The sequence below is a fragment of the Salvelinus alpinus genome, chromosome 13, assembly GCF_045679555.1.
Source record: "Salvelinus alpinus chromosome 13, SLU_Salpinus.1, whole genome shotgun sequence".
Taxonomy (NCBI): Eukaryota; Metazoa; Chordata; class Actinopteri; order Salmoniformes; family Salmonidae; genus Salvelinus; species Salvelinus alpinus.
The window spans coordinates 42,739,274-42,764,998 of NC_092098.1; the positions used below are offsets into that span (position 1 = coordinate 42,739,274).

The window sequence follows — 25,725 nt, forward strand, 5'->3', positions numbered from 1 at the left end:
GCGCGTGAGAGGCTGAGAGAGAGAGCGAGAGGCTGAGAGAGAGAGCGAGACCCCAGGCTGTACAGTATATGAAAAGGCCATATGTAAAACCCCAGGCAGACAGCCGAGTGGAACTTGCCTTGGCCGACAAGGGTGTCTGCCAGCACAAATAGATAATGCAATGTAGGGAGTGTGTGTGAGAGTGTGTGTGTGGGACGGAGAGAGCAAAGAGAAAATGTGTGTGTGTGTGTGTGTGTGTGTGTGTGTGTGTGTGTGTGTGTGTGTGTGTGTGTGTGTGTGTGTGTGTGTGTGTGTGTCAGACAGTCAGTCGAGGCCAAGATGAACACTCCTCCTCTCCTTCAGCAGACCAAAGCTGGGGGAGGACAGTCAGGATGATCTCCTGTTCTCTCTCCAACACCCAGCAGCAGAGGCGGGCCACCTCTAGCCTTTTGGGGACCTTAAGCGAGATTTGGTTTTTGTCCACCAAGCAGGCAAAACAATTTAGTGGTCCCCCTCTTGATGGTGGAGATAACTTTTTTTATTTATTTTTTAAAGTTAATTTCCTGCAATTCCAGACATTTTGCCATGGGGCGTCGATAATGTTTGCTATTTTGTAACACATTTTATGCAAATCTGAGTGAGAGTGACTAACAACAATTTTGAACTTGCACCTAGTGTATTATACTATTATAACTCCCAACATTAAGTTGAGACCAGAGTGAGACCGCTTATGTCTGGAACCAGCCCACACAGGAAAGGAGTGATTCATTTTTACTGCCCTGTGTTTAAACAAACCAACCACAGCTAATTAATGTCAGGGAAACAGAATTACAAGGTCCACTCCTCTCGCTCTCCCTCCCCCTTACCCCATTCCCTCTCCCTCCCCCTTTCCCCATCCATCTCTCCCTCCCCCTTTTCCCATCCATCTCTCCCTCCCCCTTTTCCCATCCATCTTTCCCTCTCCTTTCACCCCATTCCCTCTCTCCCTCCCCCTTTCCCCATCCATCTCTCCCTCCCCCTTTCCCCATCCATCTCTCCTTTCACCCCATTCCCTCTCCCTCCCCCTTTCCCCATCCATCTCTCCTTTCACCCCATTCTCGCTCTCCCTCCCCCTTTCCCCATCCATCTCTCCTTTCACCCCATCCCCTCTCCCTCCCCCTTTCCCCATCCATCTCTCCTTTCACCCCATTCCCTCTCTCCCTCCCCCTTTCCCCATCCATCTCTCCTTTCACCCCATTCCCTCTCTACATCCCCCTTTCAACCCATTCCCTCTCTACATCCCCCTTTCCCCATCCATCTCTCCATCCCCCTTTCCCCATCCATCTCTCCTTTCACCCCATCCCTCTACTCTTCTTTCTCATCTTTCCCTGCCTCTCTTATATCAAACAGTGTGTGTGTGTCTGGGGGGGGGGGGGGGGGCTAAGGACGAGCGTGCGGACGAGCGACGCCCAGGCAGAGGCTTGTCAGGTGTGTATAATAATGAGGACAGTAGGACAGTGCGTCCCCATCCTGTACCATCCCCTGTACACAGCATTAACGGCCAGGGAAAGGACACTGCAATGACCTACAGCTATTAACTTCAGTACCAACAGGGGAGAAAACACACACACACCTCTGTAGCTGACTGAGGATGTAACCCCAGGCAGGCTGGGATGTGAGTTATGTTTTCGTAGCGAGCAGGGTTCTCATTAACTCTAATCTAGTGATGACATCTTAGTGATTTTAGTCATCTTAGTGATGACATGGGGAGCAAGGGGATGAGAGGCTGAGAGGAATTACAAATCACACTACAGAAAGAGAAAGAGAAAGAGAGAGAGAGAGAGACAGAGAGAGAGAGAGAGAGAGAGACAGAGACACAGACAGAGAGAGAGATCCACAGAACAGAACTCTGTTCAACTCAGCAATGTAATGTGTCTCACTGCAACTGGAAAGTCTGCATGTTCCCATCCAGGGTGTTGTTGTTCAATAAGTATGAATAAGACAACATTTAGAAATGCATAATGTTCTTCTCACTAAACAATGTGAGAAAACCTTTTGGAACCAAGGAGGTAGACTGCTACCTGACCGTGTCCAATAACAACACTCATTTCTGTTTCCTGTTACAAAGTGTTTTCAGCTTCAGAGAACAAGACATGGCCCAGTGCTGCTGGGATGTGAACCGTGAAGGAGGACAATAGCAGTTGATGTTTAAAAAAAAGTACAAGTTGTTGTTCCCTCTTTGCTAATGAGCCTAGTTTCCATGGTAGTGCCAGTGTCAGAGTCCCATAAAAGGGCACGTAACGACACTAATTTGTGTGACTATTTCAATGGGTCTGACTCACCTTCATCATTCTCTACTTTATGAAGATAGATGTAAATTGAGAATAGTGACGGCATGGGACAGGAAAGTGGGTAAATGCAGTCCTGACCACGCTGCACCAAGATGCAGGACGATGAGGGTTGTGTCCCAAATGGCACCCTATTCCCTATGTAGTACACTACTTTTGTAGACTGGTCCCAGATCTGTTAGTGCTTTTGCCTACTCCATTGTCATGCCAAACATGAGTCTCATGACAACTCCATAAGGAGTCAAGAGAGCAGAAACAGACTGCTGCTGCTACACTCCTGCTGCTACAGTGCTGCTACAGTGCCGCTGCTGCTTCAGCTACACTGCTGCTGCTACGGTGCTGCTGCCACAGCTAGTGCTGCTGCTACAGTTTGCTGCTGATACAGTTCTGCTGCTGCTAATGCTACAGTGCTGCTACAGTGCTGCTGCTACGGTGCTGCTGCTACGGTGCTGCTGCTACGGTGCTGCTGCTACGGTGCTGCTGCTACGGTGCTACTGCTACAGCTACTGTGCTGCTGCTACGGTGCTGCTGCTACAGCTACTGTGCTGCTGCTACGGTGCTGCTGCTACAGCTACTGTGCTGCTGCTACGGTGCTGCTGCTACAGCTACTGTGCTGCTGCTACGGTGCTGCTGCTACGGTGCTGCTGCTACGGTGCTACTGCTACAGCTACTGTGCTGCTGCTACGGTGCTGCTGCTACAGCTACTGTGCTGCTGCTACGGTGCTGCTGCTACAGCTACTGTGCTGCTGCTACGGTGCTGCTGCTACGGTGCTGCTGCTACGGTGCTACTGCTACAGCTACTGTGCTGCTGCTACGGTGCTGCTGCTACAGCTACTGTGCTGCTGCTACGGTGCTGCTGCTACAGCTACTGTGCTGCTGCTACGGTGCTGCTGCTACAGCTACTGTGCTGCTGCTACGGTGCTGCTGCTACGGTGCTGCTGCTACGGTGCTGCTGCTACAGCTACTGTGCTGCTGCTACGGTGCTACTGCTACAGCTACTGTGCTGCTGCTACGGTGCTGCTGCTACAGCTACTGTGCTGCTGCTACGGTGCTGCTGCTACAGCTACGGTGCTGCTGCTACGGTGCTGCTGCTACGGTGCTGCTGCTGAAGTGCTGCTGCTACGGTGCTGCTGCTACAGTGCTGCTGCCACAGCTACAGTGCTGCTGCCACAGCTACAGTGCTGCTGCTACAGTGCTGCTGCCACAGCTACAGTGCTGCTGCTACAGCTACAGTGCTGCTATAGCTACAGTGCTGCTGCTACAGCTACAGTGCTGCTGCCACAGCTACAGTGCTGCTGCTAGAGTGCTGCTGCTACAGCTACAATGCTGCTGCTACAGTGCTGCTGCTACGGTGCTGCTGCTACAGTGCTGCTGCTACAGCTACAGTGCTGCTGCTACGGTGCTGCTGCTACAGCTACGGTGCTGCTGCTACAGTGCTGCTGCTACAGTGCTGCTGCTACAGCTACAGTGCTGCTGCTACGGTGCTGCTGCTACAGCTACGGTGCTGCTGCTACAGTGCTGCTGCTACAGCTACAGTGCTGCTGCTACGGTGCTGCTGCTACGGTGCTGCTGCTACGGTGCTGCTGCTACAATGCTGCTGCTACAGTGCTGCTGCTACAGCTACAGTGCTGCTGCTACGGTGCTGCTGCTACAGTGCTGCTGCCCGCATCCAGTCTCGAGGCCATTTAGGCTGAGAAAAAAACTACTTAAGTGGAGGGAAAAGCAACACAGAGAGAGAGAGAGACAGAGAGACAGAGACAGAGATACAGAGAGAGAAGCCCCATCCTGTGACCTAAGAGGAATGTATCAGATGCTCAACATACTCTGCTCACACCTAATGTAATGGTACAGGCCTAAACCACACAAAAACAAGACTAGACACGATGGAACACAAAGTTTTTACTATCTCATCCTGGAATACAACACTACAGTGGTAGGCTTGATTACCAACAACGACGAGACGGCCTACAGGGAGGAGGTGAGGGCCCTCGGAGTGTGGTGTCAGGAAAATAACCTCACACTCAATGTCAACAAAACAAAGGAGATGATCGTGGACTTCAGGAAACAGCAGAGGGAGCAGCGCTTTATCCACATCGACGGGACAGTAGTGGAGAAGGTGGAAAGTTAAGTTCCTCGGCGTACACATCACGGACAAACTGAAATGGTCCACCCACACAGACAGCGTGGTGAAGGCGGCGCAGCAGCGCCTCTTCAACCTCAGGAGGCTGAAGAAATTTGGGTTGTCACCAAAAACACTCACAAACCATTACAGATGCACAATTGAGAGCATCCTGTCGGGCTGTATCACCGCCTGGTACAGCAAATGCTCCACCCACAAACGTAAGGCTCTCCAGAGGGTAGTGCGGTCTGCACAACGCATCACCGGGGGCAAACTACCTGCCCTCCAGGACACCTACACCCGATTTCAAAGGAAGGCCAAAAAGATCATCACGGACAACAACCACCCGAGGCACTGCCTGTTCACCACGATATCATCCAGAAGGTGAGGTCAGTACAGGTTAGAGGTCGACCGATTATGATTTTTCAATGCCGATACCGATTATTGGAGGACAAAAAAAGCCGATACCGATTAATCGGCCGATTTATTAAAAAATATATATTTTTAAATATATAGTATATAATACACACACACACATTTTTGTAATAATGACAATTGCAACAATACTGAATGAACAATGAACACTTTTATTTTAACTTAATATAATACATAAATACACACACACGCACACAGCTCTTAAGTGACAATGATACTGAAGAGTCTGCTTAGGAGACAAATACTCTCAACTGTTTGAATAAAAATAGAGTTTAAGTTACCTGTGATGAATGTTGAAAACAAAAACTTTAATTTCTATATGCAGGAAATCCTATTTTAATAATGGGCATGGTAAGAATTGACCAAAGTGCGAGTCATAATTCCCATGACACCTTCTAGCAAAATCTGAAAAGTGGTTCCTTCATTTATTCCATAGGATATTTTTAGATTCACTTAAAATAAGGTCTGTGTTTCGTGTAGGCTTACATCACCGTGCCAATTTTATAACTGTGTAGATATCCATAGGACAAGGTAACTCTGATCAATATTGACTAATTATAAGCGAAGATTTAAAAAAATGTAGAGTGGATTTATGAAAATATGTTGACAAACGTTACCTTATCATAGTGAGATTTACACGGGTATCAAAACGTCGAGGCGGTTTAAGCCTGCACGAAACACAGACCTTATTTGAAGTAGATCAAGACATTCTCTATGGAAGACATGAACGGTAAAATAACGAAGGAACCCCTTTCAAATTCAGCCGCAAGTTATTACAGGAATTATAACGCGTCGACTATTTCTCTCTAAACCATATACCTTTGACTAATCCGGAAACTATCACCTCGAAAACAAAACGTTTATTCCGTTCCATATTTTATCTAACGGGTGGCATACCTTCAATGTTGTCATAATTACGTAAAATTCTGGCAAAATAGTTCGCAAAGAGCCAGGCGGCCCAAACTGTTGCATATACCCTGACTCTGCGTGCAATAAACGCAAGAGAAATTACACAATTTCACCTGGTTAATATTGCCTGCTAACCTGGATTTCTTTTAGCTAAATATGCAGGTTTAAAAATATATACTTGTGTATTGATTTTAAGAAAGGCATTGATGTTTATGGTTAAGTACACATTGGAGCAATGACAGTCATTGATTGATTGTTTTTTATAAGATAAGTTTAATGCTAGCTAGCAACTTACCTTAGCTTACTGCATTCGCTAACAGGCAGGCTCCTCGTGGAGTGCAATGTAATCAGGTGTTAGAGCATTGGACTAGTTAACTGTAAGGTTGCAAGATTGGATCCCCCGAGCTGACAAGGTTAAAAATCTGTCGTTCTGCCTCGTTCCTAGGCCGTCATTGAAAATAATAATGTGTTCTTAACTGACTTGACTAGTTAAATAAAGATTAAATAAAGGTGTAAAAAAAATATATATAATAATAATAATAAAAAATAAAAATTTTAAATCGGCAAATCGGCGCCCAAAAATACCGATTTCCGATTGTTATGAAAACTTGAAATCGGCCCGATTAATCGGTCGACCTCTAGTACAGGTGCATCAAAGCGGTGACCAAGAGACTGAAAAACAGCTTCTATCTCAAGGCCATCAGACTGTTAAACAGCCACCACTAACACTGAGTGGCTGCTGCCAACATACTGACTCAACTCCAGCCACTTTAAAAAAGAAAAATGTATGTAATAAATGTATCACTAGCCACTTTAAACAATGCCACTTTATACAATGTTTACATACACTACATTACTCATCTCATATGTATATACTGTACTCTATACCATCTACTGCATCTTGCCTATGCCGTTCTGTACCATCGCTCATTCATATATCTTTATGTACATATTCTTATTCATTCCTTTACACTTGTGTGTATAAGGTAGTTGTTGTGAAATTGTTAGGTTAGATTACTTGTTAGATATTACTGCATGGTCGGAACTAGAAGCACAAGCATTTCGCTACACTCGCATTAACATCTGCTAACCATGTGTATGTGACAAATAAAATTTGATTTGATTTGAATATACAAGGTCTGAGGTCATCTGCCTTTGGCCTAAAGAGCAGGAACCAGACTTCATCAAAGAAATTGGAAATACAGACATTGTCATCCTACAAGAAACTACAAGAAACATGCTATAAAGGAGACGGACTCACTGCTTGCCCTCTAGGTTACAGATAGCATGTAGTCCCATCCACCAAACTACCAGGTGTGAAACAGGGAATAGACTCAGGGGGCATGCTAATTTGGTATAGAGCAGACCTAACCCACTATTAAATGAGTAAAAACAGGAACGTTTTACATTTGGATAGAAATTAATAAGGAAATTATCTCAACAGATAAAAATGTCCTAATGTGTGCTACCTATATCCCCCCCAATAGAATCCCCATACTTGAACGATGACAGCTGCTCCATCCTGGAGGGGGAGATCAACCATTTCCAGGCTCAGGGACATGTGCTAGTCTGTGGTGACCTAAATTCCAGAACTGGACAAGAACCTGACACCCTCAGCACACAGGGGGGCAAACACCTACAGTTGAAGTCAGAAGTTAACATACATTTAGGTTGAAATCATTAAAACTCGTTTTTCAACCACTCCACAAATTTCTTGTTAACAAACTATAGTTTTGGCAAGTTGGTAAGGACATCTACTTTGTGCATGACACAAGTCATTTTTCCAACAATTGTTTACAGACAGATTATTTCACTGTATCACAATTCCAGCGGGTCAGAAGTTTACATACACTAAATTGACTGTGACTTTAAACAGCTTGGAAAATTCCAGAAAATTATGTCATGGCTTTAAAAGCTTCCGATAGGCGAATTGACATCATTTGAGACAATAGGAGGTGGATGTATTTCAAGGCCTACCTTCAAACTCAGTGCCTCTTTGCTTGACATCATGGGAAAATCAAAAGAAATCAGCCAAGACCTCAGAAAAATATTGTAGACCTCCACAAGTCTGGTTCATCCTTGGGAGCAATTTCCAAAAGCCTGAAAGTACCACGTTCATCTGTACAAACAATAGTACGCAAGTATAAACATCATGGGACCACGCAGCCGCCATACCGCTCAGGAAGGAGACGCGTTCTGTCTCCTAGAGATGAATGTACTTTGGTGCGAGAAGTGCAAATCAATCCCAGAACAACAATAAAGGACCTTGTGAAGATGCTGGAGGAAACAGGTACAAAAGTATCTATATCCACAGTAAAACGAGTCCTATATCGACATAACCTGAAAGGCCGCTCAGCAAGGAAGAAGCCACTGCTCCAAAACTGCCATAAAAAAGCCAGACTACGGTTTGCAACTGCGCAAGGGGATAAAGATCGTACTTTTTGGAGAAATGTCCTCTGGTCTGACGAAACAAAAATAGAACTGTTTGGCCATAATGACCATCGTTACGTTTGGAGGATAAAGGGGGAGGCTTGCAAGTCGAAGAACACCATCCGAACCGTGAAGCACGGGGGTGGCAGCATCATGTTGTGGGCGTGCTTTGCTGCAGGAGGGACTGGTGCACTTCACAAAATAGATGGCGTCATGAGGTAGGAAAATTATGTGGATATATTGAAGCAACATGTCAAGACATCAGTCAGGAAGTTAAAGCTTGGTCGCAAATGGGTCTTCCAAATGGACAATGACCTCAAGGATATTTCCAAAGTTGTGGCAAAATGGCCTAAGGACAACAAAGTCAAGGTATTGGAGTGGCCATCACAAAGCCCTGACGTCAATACTATAGAAAAGTTGTGGGCAGAACTGAAAAAGTGTGTGCGAGCAAGGGGGCCTAAAAACCTGACTCAGTTACACCAGCTCTGTCAGGAGGAATGGGCCAAAATTCACCCAACTTATTGTGGAAAGCTTGTGGAAGGTTACCCAAAACGTTTGACCCAAGTTAAACAATTTAAAGGCAATGCTACCAAATACTAATTGAGTGTATGTAAACTTCTGACCCACTGGGAATGTGGTGAAAAAAATTAACCTGAAATAAATCATTCCCTCTACTATTATTTTGACATTCCACATTCTTAAAATAAAGTGGTGATCCTAACTGACCTAAAACAGGGAATTTTTACGAGGATTAAATGTCAGGAATTGTGAAAAACTGAGTTTGAATGTATTTGGCTAAGGTGTATGTAAACTTCTGACTTCAACTGTACTTGGAGGTGACAGCATTCCCTCCCCCATATGCCCCCTAGACACAACTACGACAACATAACCAATTCAATCCCCTCACCAGCAGCTGCACGCGCTCCAGCAGGTATATGTCACTGGTCACCCCCAAAGCCAATTCTTCCTTTGGCCGCCTCTCCTTCCAGTTCTCTGCTGCCAATGACTGGAACGAACTGCAAAAATCTCTGAAGCTGGAGACTCTTACCTCTCTCACTAGCTTTAAGCACCAGCTGTCAGAGCAGCTCACAGATCACTGCACCTGTACATAGCTCATCTGTAAATAGCCCATCCAATCTACCTCATCCCCATACTGTATTTATTTATCTTGCTCCTTTGCACCCCAGTATCTCTACTTGCACATTCATCTTCTGTCCACCCTACCATTCCAGTGTTTAATTGCTATACTGTAATTACTTCGCCTTACATGGCCTATTTATTGCCTTTCTCTTATCCTACCTCATTTGCACATGCTGTTTATAGATTTTTCTACTGTATTATTGATTGTATGTTTGTTTATTCCATGTGTAACTCTGTGTTGTTGTATGTGTCGAACCGCTTTGCTTTATCTTGGCCAGGTCGCAGTTTCAAATGAGAACGTGTTCTCAACTAGCCTATCTGGTTAAATTAAGGTGAAATAAAATGTAAAAAAATTAAAAACGGGTCACAACTCCTGTAGCTCTGTCGGATGCTGGGTATGTACGTAGTCAATTGTAGGCTTCGAGGGGATTCCTATGGTAGGTACACCTATAGCTCATCGCTTGGCAGTAGTACCGTAGACTACTTTATCACTGACCTCAACCCAGAGTCTCTTAGAGCGTTCACAGTCAGTCCACTGACACCCCTATCAGATCACAGAAAAATCACACACTATTTGAACAGAGCAATGCTCAATCATGAGGCATCAAAGCCAAAGGAACTGAATAATATTAAGATTTACAATCGATCGAAGGAAAATAGTGTGGAAATCTACCAAAAATCAATTAGCCAACAACAAATTCAATCCCTTCTAGACAATTTCCTGGACAAAAGGTTTCACTGTAATAGTGAAGTTGTACATTTGGCAGCAGAAAATCTAAACAGTATATTTGACCTCTCAGCTTCCCTATCAAATCTAAACATTTCAAACAGACAACCTAAGAAAATTAAACAGCAATGACAAATGGTTTGATGAAGAATGCAAAAACCTAAGAAAGAAAGAAATTTAGAAACCTATCCAACCAAAAACAGAGACCCAGAAAACCTGAGTCTACGCCTTCACTATGGTGAATCACTAAAACAATCCAGAAATACACTACAGGAAAAGAAGGAACAACACGTCAGAAATCAGCTCAAAGTAATTGAAGAATCCATAGAATATAACCACTTCTGGGAAAATTGTAAAACTCTAAACAAACAACACAAAGAATAATCTATCCAAAACAGAGATGGACAGATAAACCACTTCTCCAATCTTTTTGGTTCTAAAACAAAGAACAAACAGCAAAATCAAAAACATGATCAAATACAAATCTTAGAATCAACTATTAAAGACTACCAGAACCCACTGGATTCTCCAATTACATTGAATGAACTACAGGACAAAATAAAAACCCTCCAACCCAAAAATGCCTGTGAGGTTGATAGTATCCTCAATGAAATTATAAAATATACAGACAACAAATTCTAAATTGGCTAGACTTAAACTCTTTATCATCATCCTCAGATCTGGCATCTTCCCCAATATTTGGAACCAAGGACTGATCACCCCAATCCACAAAACAGGAGACAAATTTGCAATAAAATGCAAATTAATTACTTAAAAATCATACAATGTGATTTTCAGGATTTTTGTTTTAGATTCCATCTCTCACAGTTGAAGTGTACCTATGATAAAAATTACAGACCTCTACATGCTTTGTAAGTAGGAAAACCTGCAAAATCGGCAGTGTATCAAATACTTGTTCTCCCCACTGTATATCAACAAATAACTTCCACAAAGCTGTGAACGATCTGAGGAACAAGGCAGGAAGGGAATTCTATGCCATCAAAAGGAACATAAAATATAACAAAAATATGACAAAAAATACTTGAATCAGTTATAGAACCCATTGCCCTTTATGGTTGTGAGGTCTGGGGTCCGCTCACCAACCAAGAATTCACAAAATGGGACAAACGCCAAATTGAGACTGCATGCAGAATTCTGCAAAAACATCCTTTGTGTACAACGTAAAACACCAAATAATGCATGCAGAGCAGAATTAGGCCAATACCCACTAATTATCAAAATCCAGAAAAGAGCTGTTAAATTCTACAACCACCTAAAAGGAAGCGATTCCCAAACCTTCCATAACAAAGCCATCACCTACAGAGAGATGAATCTGGAGAATAGCTCCCTAAGCAAGCTGGTCCCAGGGCTCTGTTCACAAACACAAACAGAGCCCCAGGACAGCAACACAATTAGACCCAACCAAATCATTAGAAAATTAAAAGATAATTACATGACACATTGGAAAGAATTTACAAGTAATTACCAAAAAAAATTGCAAACTAGAATGCTATTTGGCCCAAAACAGAGAGTACACCTGACAGAAAAGCTGAAAAGTGTGACTAACCCATGCACCAAGTCTGTAACCAACAGGAGCCTGAACAGCTTCTACCCCCAAGCCATAAGACTGATAGTTAGTTAAATAGTTAACCAAATAGCTACCCAGACTATCTGCACTAACTCTTTTGACTCATCACATATGCTCCTGCTACTGTTTACTATCTATCCTGTTGCCTAGTCACTTTTCCCTACCTATGTGTACAAATCTACCTCAATTACCTCGTACCCCTAACATTGACTCGGTATTGGTACCCAGAGTATATAGCCAAGTCATCATTACCCATTGTGTATTTATTCCTCCTGTTATTATTATTCTCTATGCATTGTTGGGAAGGGCCCGTAAGTAAGAATTTTACTGTTAGTCTACACCTGTTGTTCACGAAGCATGTGACAAATATTATTTCATATTGATAATTATTATTTCATATTGATTTGGTTTATGCTTACCGCATTAGCCCAGTGACTCACGGCCCAATAGTAGAGGACCAGCAGTGAGAGACACAGCGTGGGCCAGGAACCACACTGATGATGGATTTTCGCCTCCCCAACCACACACACACACACACAACACTATTCCCTACCCCCACAAAAATACGCACACACACACACGACACCGAGCGTTTTCTTCATGGTCCTTTGTAGCTCAGTTGGTAGAACATGTAATTGGAACATCAGGGTTGGACTCAAATGCAGTGAATGTCTTGGATGCTTGCATTTTGGGGCGGCAGGAAGCCTAGTGGTTAGAGCGTTGGGCCAGTAACCGAAAGGTTTCTGGATCGAATCTCCGAGCTGTCGTTCTGCCCCCGAACAAGGCAGTTTAACCCCACTGTTCCCTGTTAGGCCGTCAATGTAAATAAGAATTTGTTCTTAACTGACTTGCCTAGTTAAATAAAGGTTAAATATTTTTTTTTTTTTAAATAGACGAAACAAAATGAAATACCATATCATTTTGAACAGCTCATCTCACCAGTAGTCCACTGTCCTGTCCAGCTCTTCATCCTGTCAAATTCCACATCCAGTTCCACACGAAAACCCACACGGCCCATCTTCCATATCCAGCATGATGAGCAGTAATGAAGCCCCCAGGGTATGGGTTAATACCATTTCACTTTCCTCAATGCTTCTCTATGAGGAAAAAAATGAAATTGGAATTTCAGTTGAGTTATGGAATTGACTGAATTAAAATGAAATTGACCAACAATGGAAGCTCCACATGGTTCTATGCCTCAGAGAAGGCAGCACCCCGCCCCCCCCTCCCCAGCTTCCCCATCCCTGGCCACACCAGCGCATCAGTTGGGAGTGGAGTCTCAGTCACCGGACACATCTGACCTTCCCTCGTCACCAGGAGCGTCACCAGGACCGTCACCTGGACCGTCACCTGGACCGTCTTGGCGTCAGGACTCACCACAGCAGTGGCCAAGGAAGAGGCCAGGCCCAGGAGCCTCCAATCCACACGGCTGGCAAAACCAGTGTTTTATGGAATGTCATAAGGAACAAGACAGAGAAAATAAAATTCCATCTTTTCCCAAGACATCAGACCAACTGGAAAGCTTCCCTGCCTGATGTTCTTCCAGTAACTTTTCTTCTATGTTTAAAAGGGAGCAAGCTCTTGGACATAGAACAGAGTATGGGCCAGGGCAGGCGGGAGAGACAGACCGACTGAAAATGAGAGAGGGGACCGCATGCTCAGCGCGTGCTGAACCATCCCTGAGATCAGGTCGGGAAAGTCCGCCCTTCCCCGTTCCGAGGCGAAGTTATTCCCTCTGGAGAGGCAGGGAGGATTTCCACAGGCTTGCTGGATAACCCCAAGCTCACGATGGATGTGATGAGTGGGCAGAAAGATCAGCTAGGCTATAGCTAAATGCTATCCTTTGAGTAACACTCCCTGAACAGAAGCACAGAAGAGCATGTAGGGCAGAGAAGCCAGTCACTCTTATGCATGGACAATATAGCCGGCCTACCATTTCCTTATGCTGTGTCTTTGTCAAATGTACATCTGTAGCAAACACACACACACATATCCGGAAAGTATTCAGACCCTTGACTTTTTCCACATTTTGTTACGTTACAGCCTTATTCTAAAATTGATTAAATAAAACATTTTCCTCAATCAACACACAATACCCCATTATGACAAAGCGAAAAACAGGTTGAGACGTTTAAAAAAAAATATATATATATATATATATATATTTCTTAAAATAAAAAACAGAAATACCTTATTTGCATAAGTATTCAGACCCTTTGCTATGAGACTTGAAATTGAGCTCAGGTGCATCCTGTTTCCCTTGATCATCTTTGAGATGTTTCTACAACTTGATTGGAATCAACTTGGGGTAAAATTCAACTGATTGGACATGATTTGGAAAGGCACAAACCTGTCTATATAAGGTCCCACAGTTGACAGTGCATGTCAGAGCAAAAACCGTAAAGCTCCGATGACAGTATTGTGTTGATGCACAGATCTGGGGAAGGGTATCAAAACATTTATGCAGCATCGAAGGTCTCCAAGAACAGTGGCCTCCATCATTCTTAAATGGAAGAAGTTTGGAACCACCAAGACTCTTCCAAACTGTACATTTACAGTGCATTCAGGTCCTATTCAGACCCCTTGACTTTTGTTACGTTAAGCTAGTTGTTACATTACAGCCTTATTCTGACATTGATTTAATTGTCCCCCCCCCATTAACCTACACACAATACCTCATCATATCAACGCAAAAACAGGTTTAGACATTTTAGCAAACTTATATAAAAAAAAACTGAAATATCATATTTATATAAATATTCAGACCCTTTACTCAGAACTTTGTTGAAGCACATTTGGCAGCGTTTACTGCCTCAAGTCTTCTTGGGTATGACTCTACAAGCTTGGCACACCTGTATTTGGGGAGTTTCTCCCATTCTTTTCTGCAGATCCTCTCAAGCTCTGTAAGGTTGGATGGGAAGCATCACTGCATAGCTATTTTCAGGTCTCTCCAGAGATGTTCGAACAGGTTCAAGCACGGCTCTGGCTAGGCCACTCAAGGACATTCAGAGACTTGTCCCAAAGCCACTACTGCGTTGTCTTGGCTATTTGCTTAAGGTTGTTGTCCTGTTGGAAGGTGAACCTCCAGGCTGTGTAAAGGCTATTTGACCAAGAAGGAAGGTGATGGAGTGCTGCATCAGATGACCTGGACTCCACAATCACCCGACCTCAACCCAATTGAGATGGTTTGGGATGAGTTGGCCCGCAGAGTGAAGGAAAAGCAGCCAACAAGTGCTCAGCATATGTGGGGACTCCTTCAAGACTGTTGGAAAAGCATTCCAGGTGACTATCTCATGAAGCTGGTTGATAGAATTCCAAGAGTGTGCAAAGCTGTCATCAAGGCAAAGGGTGGCTACTCTGAAGAATCAAATTGATTTTGATTTGTTTAACACTTTTTTTGGTTACTACATGATTCCATATGTCTTATTTCAAAGTTTTGATGTCTTCACTATTATTCTACAATGTAGAAAATAGTACAAATAAAGAAAAGGTGTCCAAACTTTTGAGTGGTACTGTATATATATTTTTTTACATTTCAGTCTTATTACTGTAACATTTTATCTCTGAAATGAGCCCATTTAGTCTTCTTCAGTTAACTACAGGCTTCTTCACAACCCGCTGTGAATGATAGTTGACTGAGAAATGCTATTCTATTCACTTTAATTGCAAGCCTCATTCAAAGGTCATGTCATTCAGTACCACAGTAGCCTCCCTCAATTACAGCTCCCGTTGACTGCACGCTCAATTCAGACAGATTGCAATTGCGAATGTCATCCCTCTCTGACATTCAAGTATTAAAAAATGGGTCAAAGAGACGAAGGTACAACAATGAGCCAATGCCCACACAGCACAGGGAATGCAAAAATCAGCATTCGTAGTATTGCGACACTGTCTGTATTTTTAATATGGCATTGAAAAGGCAAGATGGCCTACTTAATCTGCACAGGTGGGAGAACTTGAGTCTGGTCTACCTTTTAACCCAATATCAAGCGTCAGTGCTAAGGTATGCCAACTCAACTGGCCCATACATTATGGCCTGCTAAATACATGAGGCCATATTAGGGTTGATTGCATCACAAATGTAGGCCTAAGAGGGCAAGATGCTGCAGATATGTCCAATGTCAACTTAAAAATCTTCCCTTTCTGCTTTTCTGGCGAACATTTCTTCTCAGAGTAAGTTACTCTGAAAAGTTGCTAAAGTTCTTTAAAACGGCTTTTAAATGAAAACTCTGTTCCCTTGAATAGTTCACAATGTCCTTGAGAGGCCGGTGCAGCAATAATGCAGAATTGGCTGTGGAAGCATGATTTGCACTTATCAGAGAGAAACATGGAGTGGAGTTTCTTATGCATCAATTAGGCATACAGAGCCAGCAGCACCAACACTGGGGCACTTTACCCCTACAGTTACCAGGTCCTTGGTAAAAACCTAGATTGCTGCTTTGAAGTGCAGGAAAAAGTAAAAAAGACGCTGTTTGTGACTCTTTCTCTCGCTCCCTCTTCCTCACTATCCTTCTCTCTCTCAGCAAAAAAAAATCCCAGCCAAAGCTGCCCACCCCACCCAGGTATCCAACCATCAGATCCGCTGCCATGAATATCACGGAAGAATGCAGAGTAAAATAGGGGGTGTCACACATGACCGAGAAACAAACACACACTGCCAGATTGGATGCTTGCACTCATAAGTATTTTCGTTTTTACCAGTGAGTGTGTCTTGGTTGCCAGCTCCTGAGAACAGAGAAGAGAACAGTGAATCCAGGCTCCTCATCCATCTCGTCTTCTTGGCTCCGGTTGGGTTTGAGATGAAAGCCCTCGCACCCCTTCTCTCGTCTCTCAGGCAGTCCCTGTGTGTGCAAGTATCACACCTGCATACTATGCAAAGGCAACTTTCTTCCTCTGGGTGTAGAGTGGGAGATATCTTGTTTCCTAATATCAGTCATTCTCGAGTACAGCTCTGCTGTGAAAAAACACCAAGTACATATTAAAACTGTCACAGAAACGTTTGGAAACTGAACCCTACAGAGCCCTGATAAATTAACATTACACATATTAAATAGAATCCCACCTATGTACCTCGATCAAGACAAACAATCCTTCATCAGGCATTATTCCACTAAATATTAACCTGATTATTTACATGTCCTCACTCTGACAGATTCACTGTCAAACACAGGAGAATACAATGTTTTATCACTCCATTTCCCTGTTTTAGCCAGCAGCTATTTATCAAGCGGTAAATAAGCAAAGTTCCACAAATGAACATGAGCCATATGAATAAAAACATTATTTTGTCAGGCTGTACTATAAGTCTGAGGAAAGGTTCAGTGTGCCCATGCCAATGATGGTAATGTGGTGACAACTGTCACAGCATACTCCGGAGACACAACAAAGGAATTTCCCTAAAGCCTCGGTTTTGAATTGTCAAAACCAGTTACAACACGACTGGTTTACACTGCGTCCTTGCTCCAGACTAATCTAAGGAAGTACACTTCAAATCAAATCCCTCTGACACAATGACAAGATCCTTGCAAATATAGCCTACTGTAGTAGTTTGAAAGTAGAAAAATATATATTTGTATAGTTGTTCATATACTTAATTATGGAGAGCTCAAAAGTCTCCTTCCTTTTTATAACAGACCAGTGCAAGCGTAGTTAGGGCCTACTTCACATACCATCCTCCACACTTACCTAGCCAAATGTCTGAAGCAACAAGTAACAGGGCTCAACTTTGACTGAGCTTGAATTGAACACCATGCAGGAGAAACATTATAATTACTGAGAGTAGCTTTAGTTTCAGCCAGGGTTGCAAGATTCTTGGAACTTTCAATAAACTCACAGGTTTGCCCAAAATCAGGTGGAAATAAGCAGGACATTTTCAAACCCTAGTTTCAGCAGCCTGCCCTTAAAAATCAACTGGAAGGGAATGTACAGTTGAAGTCGGAAGTTTACACACACTTAGGTTGGAGTCATTAAAACTCGTTTTTCAACCACTCCACAAATTTGTTGTTAATAAACTATAGTTTTGGCAAGTCGGTAAGGACATCTACTTTGTGCATGACAAGTAATTTTTCCAACAATTGTTTACAGACAGATTATTTCACTTATAATTCACTGTATCACAATTCCAGTGGGTCAGAAGTTTACATACACTAAGTTGACTGTGCCTTTAAACAGCTTGGAAAATTCCAGAAAAAGATGTCATGGCTTTAGAAGCTTCTGATAAATGATGTCAATTAGCCTGAGTCAATTGGAGGTGTAACTGTGGATGTATTTCAAGGCCTACCTTCAAACTCAGTGCTTCTTTTCTTGACATCATGGGAAAATCAAAAGAAATCAGCCAAGACCCCAGAAAAAAAATTGTAGCCCCCCACAAGTCTGGTTCATTCTTGGGAGCAAATTCCAAACACGCAAGTATAAACACCATGGGACCACGCAGCCGTCATACCGCTCAGGAAGGAGACGCGTTCTGTCTCCTAGAGATGAACGTACTTTGGTGCGAAAAGTGCAAATCAATCCCAGAACAACAATAAAGGACCTTGTGAAGATGCTGGAGGAAACAGGTACAAAAGTATCTATATCCACAGTAAAACGAGTCCTATATCGACATAACCTGAAAGGCCGCTCAGCAAGGAAGAAGCCACTGCTCCAAAACCGCCATAAAAAACACAGACTACGGTTTGCAACTGCACATGGGGATAAAGATCGTACTTTTTGGAGAAATGTCCTCTGGTCTGATGAAACAAAAATATAACTGTTTGGCCATAATGACCATCGTTACGTTTGGAGGATAAAGGGGGAGGCTTGCAAGCCGAAGAACACCATCCCAACCGTGAAGCACGGGGGTGGCAGCATCATGTGTGGGTGTGCTTTGCTGCAGGAAGGACTGGTGCACTTCACAAAATAGATGGCATCATGAGGTAGGAAAATTATGTGGATATATTGAAGCAACATGTCAAGACATCAGTCTGGAAGTTAAAGCTTGGTCGTAAATGGGTCTTCCAAATGGACAATGACCCTAAGCATACTTCCAAAGTTGTGGCAAAATGGCTTATGGACAACAAAGTCAAGGTATTGGAGTGGCCATCACAAAGCCCTGACCTCAATCCTATAGAAAATTTGTGGGCAGAACTGAAAAAGCGTGTGCGAGCAAGGAGGCCTACAAATCTGACTCAGTTACACTAGCTCTGTCAGGAGGAATGGGCCAAAATTCACCCAACTTATTGTGGGAAGCTTGTGGAAGGCTACCCGAAACGTTTGACCAAAGTTAAACAAGGCAATGCTACCAAATACTAATTGAGTGTATGTACACTTCTGACCCACTGGGAATGTGATTAAATAAATAAAAGTTTAAATAAATAATTCTCTCTACTATTATTCTGACATTTCACATTCTTAAAATAAAGTGGTGATCCTAACTGACCTATGACAGGGAATTTTTACGAGGATTAAATGTCAGGAATTGTGAAAAACTGAGTTTAAATGTATTTGGCTAAGATGTATGTAAACTTCCGACTTCAACTGTAGGTACTACTTTATAGGAGCTTCAAGTCATTTTTCTATTCCAGGATTAATCCCAAATGGCACCATATTCCCTATATAGTGCACTACTTTTGACCTGGTCATTTAGAATCGCATGGTGCCTATAGGTACCCAACCTGATATTTAGCCAACAAACCTATCATCATATCATCACTGGATTTACTTGGTTTAGTAAATTGTTTAAAAAATATATTTTTTCAACTAAAATACGAAGATGTGGACATCCTCCTAAAAAGCAAGGCCTTTTGCACAAGTCATGGGTTTACATCCCAAATGGCACCCTATTCACTCTACAGTGCACTACTTTTGACCAGGGCCCATAGGGCTCTAGTCAAAAGTAATGCACTAGGGTTTAGGGTTCCCCAACTGGCGGCCCTTGATTGTATTTGGCCTCCCAAGTTTTCAGAATTGTGATTGTTGGACATAATACTCGTAAAAACACCAGGAAATCAGCTCCAAGTGATTTTAATTCAGGAAATCTGTTGAAGTATTCCAACACATAATAGAGATATATACCGTATGTATATCCCAATATCATCAAGGTTAGAAATGATCATGTTTAAGTCAAATATTATATCTGTCGGTCAATTTGCGGTGTACAAATGATTTGTAATCATGTTCCGGCACCCTGAACGTCAGCTCCAATTTGTTTTATTTTTATTATAATAATAATGATAATCTGCCTGTAGCTAAATGTAGTTGGGGACCCCTGGTGTAAAGGTTCCAAAACATCCCACAATGCACAGCTCACAAGGATATCTACTGTAGGTTCGGGACGATACCAGTATCGTGATACTCGTTAGCATCGTAGCAAGGAAACAAAACACTAAGAGGGTTGAACTTCTTTAGGAAAACAGCCCTAATGTTAGAAACAAACATCATAATGTTGTCATCCAGAGTCACATTTATTTAATATTCCAAGCTATAACACACCATATTTTACATACAGTATGTTTTTAAAGGGCCAAAGAATGAGGTCTGCTTTGTGTTTTAATTTTTGCTATGGGGGAAAAAACATTGCAATACTGGCATCGTCCCGACCCTAATCTACTGCAGTAACAAACACGTCACTACCATACTGTCTGTATCATACGTCATTATCCTCAGTGGATTATAATTTTGTCCTCGCTTCAATGGATCCACCACACCATAATCACCAGTAAACTGATGAGAACATCATTGACCATCATCCCACCACCATTACAGCAACAGACTCACACCATAATTAGCAATCAGTCATGTTATCATTAACTCATGCGACGTAATCACCAGTCAGTCAGTAAATTGTGTACAGTATGGATATCAAATCAGTCACGTTATCATTAACTCATGCGACGTAATCACCAGTCAGTAAATTGTGTACAGTATGGATATCCAATCAGTCACGCCATAAACTCAATGTGACTCACACAACAGAATCGTCAGTCAGTCGGTCAGTCAGTCAGTGTCTGCATCCTAAATGGCACACTGTGGGCCCTGGTGAAAAGTAATGCACTATATAGGGAATAGGGTGCCATTTGGGACGCAACCAGTGAGTTGTATACAATATGGAGTGGGCAGCCACTCACCTCAGAGGGTTTATTGTGCGCCTGTCTGACCCAGGTGCTGCTGGTCCCTGTGTTCTTGGAGGACTTGGACCAGGAGGTCACTTGACCTGCAGACAATGACATAGTTACATTTCAGATTTACATGTTTTTAGCATCCATTTACCTTATCCAGAGCGACTTACAGCCAGAGGAGAAAGGAGGCTACAATTCCAATCACAAGTTAGGGCATCTGAGAGTCTGACTAACTTGCCTAGTCTAATTAAGCAATTAGGTCACGCTATGGCTGTGGTACCTCCTAATGTTGCAACTATACAAAGCAACCACAATCAGAGCTACCCATCAAGGCCATTTTAATTGAAAGCCCCAGAGTAGCACAGGGTCAAAATGATCATTGGGATCCTTCAATTAGAAACATGATAACCCATGTTTAACAGATGCAGGCTAGCCTGGGCATCAGCCCATGTCAATAAGCCATTGTAGACTAGAGTGACTGGTTTGTTAATAGCACTCAGATGCACTGATTGTTCAGGGAGCATCGAGCAGTATGGCCCCCCGGCACAAGGCCCAGAGCTATGACCACTGGTCCAGCGTTAGGAGTTGCCGTAGGCACACATTTCAGATCAGATTACCTCTCCCAATCATGAATGAATCCAATTAGGGATGAAAGAATTCAAACCTGACCTAAGAGGTAATTTCACCATTCACAACCATACATACAGTGGGGAGAACAAGTATTTGATACACTGCCGATTTTGCCGATTTTCCTACTTACAAAGCATGTAGAGGTCTGTAATTTTTATCATAGGTACACTTCAACTGTGAGAGACGGAATCTAAAACAAAAATCCCGAAAATCACATTGTATGATTTTTAAGTAATTAATTAGCATTTTATTGCATGACATAAGTATTTGATACATCAGAAAAGCAGAACTTAATATTTGGTACAGAATCCTTTGTTTGCAATTACAGAGATCATACGTTTCCTGTAGTTCTTGACCAGGTTTGCACACACTGCAGCAGGGATTTTGGCCCACTCCTCCATACAGACCTTCTCCAGATCCTTCAGGTTTCGGGGCTGTCGCTGGGCAATATGGACTTTCAGCTCCCTCCAAAGATTTTCTATTGGGTTCAGGTCTGGAGACTGGCTAGGCCACTCCAGGACCTTGAGATACTTCTTACGGAGCCACTCCTTAGTTGCCCTGGCTGTGTGTTTCGGGTCGTTGTCATGCTGGAAGACCCAGCCACGACCCATCATCAATGCTCTTACTGAGGGAAGGAGGTTGTTGGCTAAGATCTCGCAATACATGGCCCCATCCATCCTCCCCTCAATACGGTGCAGTCGTCCTGTCCCCTTTGCAGAAAAGCATCCCCAAAGAATGATGTTTCCACCTCCATGCTTCACGGTTGGGATGGTGTTCTTGGGGTTGTACTCATCCTTCTTCTTCCTCCAAACACGGCGAGTGGAGTTTAGACCAAAAAGCTCTATTTTTGAATCATCAGACCACATGACCTTCTCCCATTCCTCCTCTGGATCATCCAGATGGTCATTGGCAAACTTCAGACGGGCCTGGACATGCGCCTGCTTGAGCAGGGGGACCTTGCGTGCGCTGCAGGATTTTAATCCATGACGGCGTAGTGTGTTACTAATGGTTTTCTTTGAGACTGTGGTCCCAGCTCTCTTCAGGTCATTGACCAGGTCCTGCCGTGTAGTTCTGGGCTGATCCCTCACCTTCCTCATGATCATTGATGCCCCACGAGGTGAGATCTTGCATGGAGCCCCAGACCGAGGGTGATTGACCATCATCTTGAACTTCTTCTATTTTCTTCTATTTTCTAATAATTGCGCCAACAGTTGTTGCCTTCTCACCAAGCTGCTTGCCTATTGTCCTGTAGCCCATCCCAGCCTTGTGCAGGTCTACAATTTTATCCCTGACGTCCTTACACAGCTCTCTGGTCTTGGCCATTGTGGAGAGGTTGGAGTCTGTTTGATTGAGTGTGTGGACAGGTGTCTTTTATACAGGTAACGAGTTCAAACAGGTGCAGTTAATACAGGTAATGAGTGGAGAACAGGAGGGCTTCTTAAAGAAAAACTAACAGGTCTGTGAGAGCCGGAATTCTTACTGGTTGGTAGGTGATCAAATACTTATGTCATGCAATAAAATGCAAATGAATTACTTAAAAATCATACAATGTGATTTTCTGGATTTTTGTTTTAGATTCCGTCTCTCACAGTTGAAGTGTACCTATGATAAAAATTACAGACCTCTACATGCTTTGTAAGTAGGAAAACCTGCAAAATCGGCAGTGTATCAAATACTTGTTCTCCCCACTGTAGGTCAATCACTTGGCCACCACTATAGTGGCTCACAGTGACCAGTCAGTCAGTCAGTCACAGAAGCAACGATGCAGGCATAAACATCTGGACACGGGCTCTCTCTGTCTTTGATCTGAGCCCAAGCCACTTCAAAGAGGCAGGGATGCAGCGAACGGAGAAACCGAGACAACAGGAAGCAGAATATGGGAGTAGTAGAGAGAGGAGGCCAGGCTAGTGACTGTTCCTGCTATGGGATGCGTCTCAAACGTCATCCTATTCCCAACCGTGGGCTCACAGGGTGTTGCTGCTGAGGGTGTTCTCTTCAGGGCCTGTTGTAGTCCAAGTACTGTACAGTTCTCATGGCTCATTCCTGACTAATTAGTCTCCAATGGTGTCAATCCCTCCCTCTCCATTTTTCTCTCTCCATCACCCCCTCCCTCAGTCTCTCTTTTCCACGCTCCCCTGTCCCTTTCATCATCTCTAACTAAATCAACTCACTGTCCGTGGTGTCTGAGTCATTGCTACTGCTGGAGTATTTTCTCCTCTTCGTCTCCCTCTCCATCTGTAAGGGAAGAAGGAAAACAATCAGCGACACATCAGCAGCAATTACAGTAAAGGGCTGGCTATGGTTACTATACTGCTAGAGAGTCAAACTAGGACACTGTGGGTGAGGTAGTTAGCCTATAGCACAGGGGAAGGGTGAGACTGAGGATATCTGCATGTCTGATTCCCCATCCATCCACAGAGAGAATGGAGTACAGTGAGTCAGGAAAGAGAAGCACTAGAGGAAAAGCAGGTTATGGCCTTGAGTGACTGATAGCAGATTTATGTGGCCATAAAACAGGACTTTTCCCCTCTTATATTGGGCTCTTGCTGTTGCCTTGTTCAGCCTGCCCTGAGCTTTACTAGTGACATTTAGAATTCCAAACAGAGCTGCCTCTAAAGAATAACTGGATACGTAGTGCTGACTATATAATTGACTTCCTGCATCTGACTGGCCTGGATGGAGGTTCAGTGGCGAGGTGTACCTCAGGGATGTGTTGTTTTTCCTTTATTGTTTTGCCCTCAGCGCCGTATCAAAGACGTAGAAAAACCAAAAACAGCGACTGGTGGGAGTCATATTTCATACTATAGATTGAAGACAGGGAGACAGCAACTCATCTTCTCCCCTTCACATGAGAAGGAAAAAACACAGACTGGAGTTTGACTGACAGCTTTTCAACTGGGAAGAAAACCTGTGTGGTTTTTCCCTTTCTCACACGCTCTCTCTTTATCTTTTCCTCTCCCTCCATTGCAACCATGAAACAAAATCCTGGTCAAGATGGAATCATTTCCTCATCCATGGAGAGAAAGAAGTCTGCATTAGTCAAACAGGAATAACAGATGTATAAAGAATAAAATAAAAAATTGTGTTTGAGATCCATTTTCAGAAGAAACTCTTAAATGTAGAGCAGGTTTCCCCCAGAGGAGCCGTACTCCACAGCACAGAGAGAGAGAGAGAGAGAGAGAGAGAGAGAGAGAGAGAGAGAGAGAGAGAGAGAGAGAGAGAGAGAGAGAGAGAGAGAGAGAGAGAGCCGTCTCAGAGCACGCCGTATGAGAGAGAGAGAGAGAGAGAGCCGTCTCAGAGCACGCCGTATAAGAGAGAGAGAGCGAGAGAGCGAGCGCGCCGTCTCAGAGATGGAGAGTGCGCCGTCTCAGAGAAGGAGAGCGCGCCGTCTCAGAGAAGGAGAGCGCGCCGTCTCAGAGAGGGAGAGCAAGGGAGAGCAAGGGAGAGCACGCCGTCTCAGAGAGGGAGAGAGAGCGAGAACACCCTCTCAGGGAGCGAGAACGCCCTCTCAGGGAGCGAGAGCGAGAACGCCCTCTCAGGGAGCGAGAACGCCCTCTCAGGGAGCGAGAACGCCCTCTCAGGGAGCGAGAACGCCCTCTCAGGGAGCGAGAACCCCCTCTCAGGGAGCGAGAACGCCCTCTCAGGGAGCGAGAACGCCCTCTCAGGGAGCGAGAACGCCCTCTCAGGGAGCGAGAACGCCCTCTCAGGGAGCGAGAACGCCCTCTCAGGGAGCGAGAACCCCCTCTCAGGGAGCGAGAACGCCCTCTCAGGGAGCGAGAACGCCCTCTCAGGGAGCGAGAACGCCCTCTCAGGGAGCGAGAACGCCCTCTCAGGGAGCGAGAACGCCCTCTCAGGGAGCGAGAACGCCCTCTCAGGGAGCGAGAACCCCCTCTCAGGGAGCGAGAACGCCCTCTCAGGGAGCGAGAAAAAGAGATAACGCCCTCTCAGGGAGCGAGAGAAAGAGATAACGCCCTCTCAGGGAGCGAGAGAAAGAGAGAACGCCATCTCAGAGAGCGAGAGAGAGAGAGAGAGAGAAAGAGAGAGATAACACCCTCTCAGAGAGTGAGAGAGAGAGTTAACACCCTCTCAGAGAGTGAGAGAGAGAGTTAACACCCTCTCAGAGAGAGAGAGGGAAATAACACCCTCTCAGAGAGAGAGAGAGGGAAATAACACCCTCTCAGAGAGAGAGAGAGAGAGAGAGAGAGAGAGAGAGAGAGAGAGAGAGAGAGAGAGAGAGAGAGAGAGAGAGAGAGAGAGAGAGAGAGAGAGAGAGAGAGAGAGAGAGAAACCGAGAGAGAGAGATAAAGGGGGAGAGTGCTCGCTTTGTCTCAGAGAGAGAGCTCTAG

General features: G+C 44.0%; 1 protein-coding gene across 4 annotated transcripts in view; it reads right to left on the minus strand.

Moving 5' to 3' along the window:
- The window catches only part of LOC139537732 (protein Jade-1-like), a 217,371-nt gene that overhangs the window by 150,982 nt on the left and 40,664 nt on the right, over window positions 1–25,725 (minus strand). The window contains exons 1-3 of one of the 4 annotated variants that reach the window (XM_071339422.1): window positions 23,551–23,601; window positions 20,759–20,844; window positions 16,353–16,605 (exon numbers count right to left, since the gene is read on the minus strand). Coding sequence is in view for 2 of the 4 variants with exons in the window: in XM_071339419.1 (XP_071195520.1) it covers window positions 20,759–20,844; window positions 23,551–23,614 (150 nt within the window). In the remaining 2 variants the exon portion in view is untranslated. Of the gene's footprint in view, window positions 1–16,352; window positions 16,609–20,758; window positions 20,845–23,550; window positions 23,615–25,725 lie in introns of those variants that run through there. The other 3 variants (XM_071339421.1, XM_071339419.1, XM_071339420.1) reach the window with 3 other exon arrangements.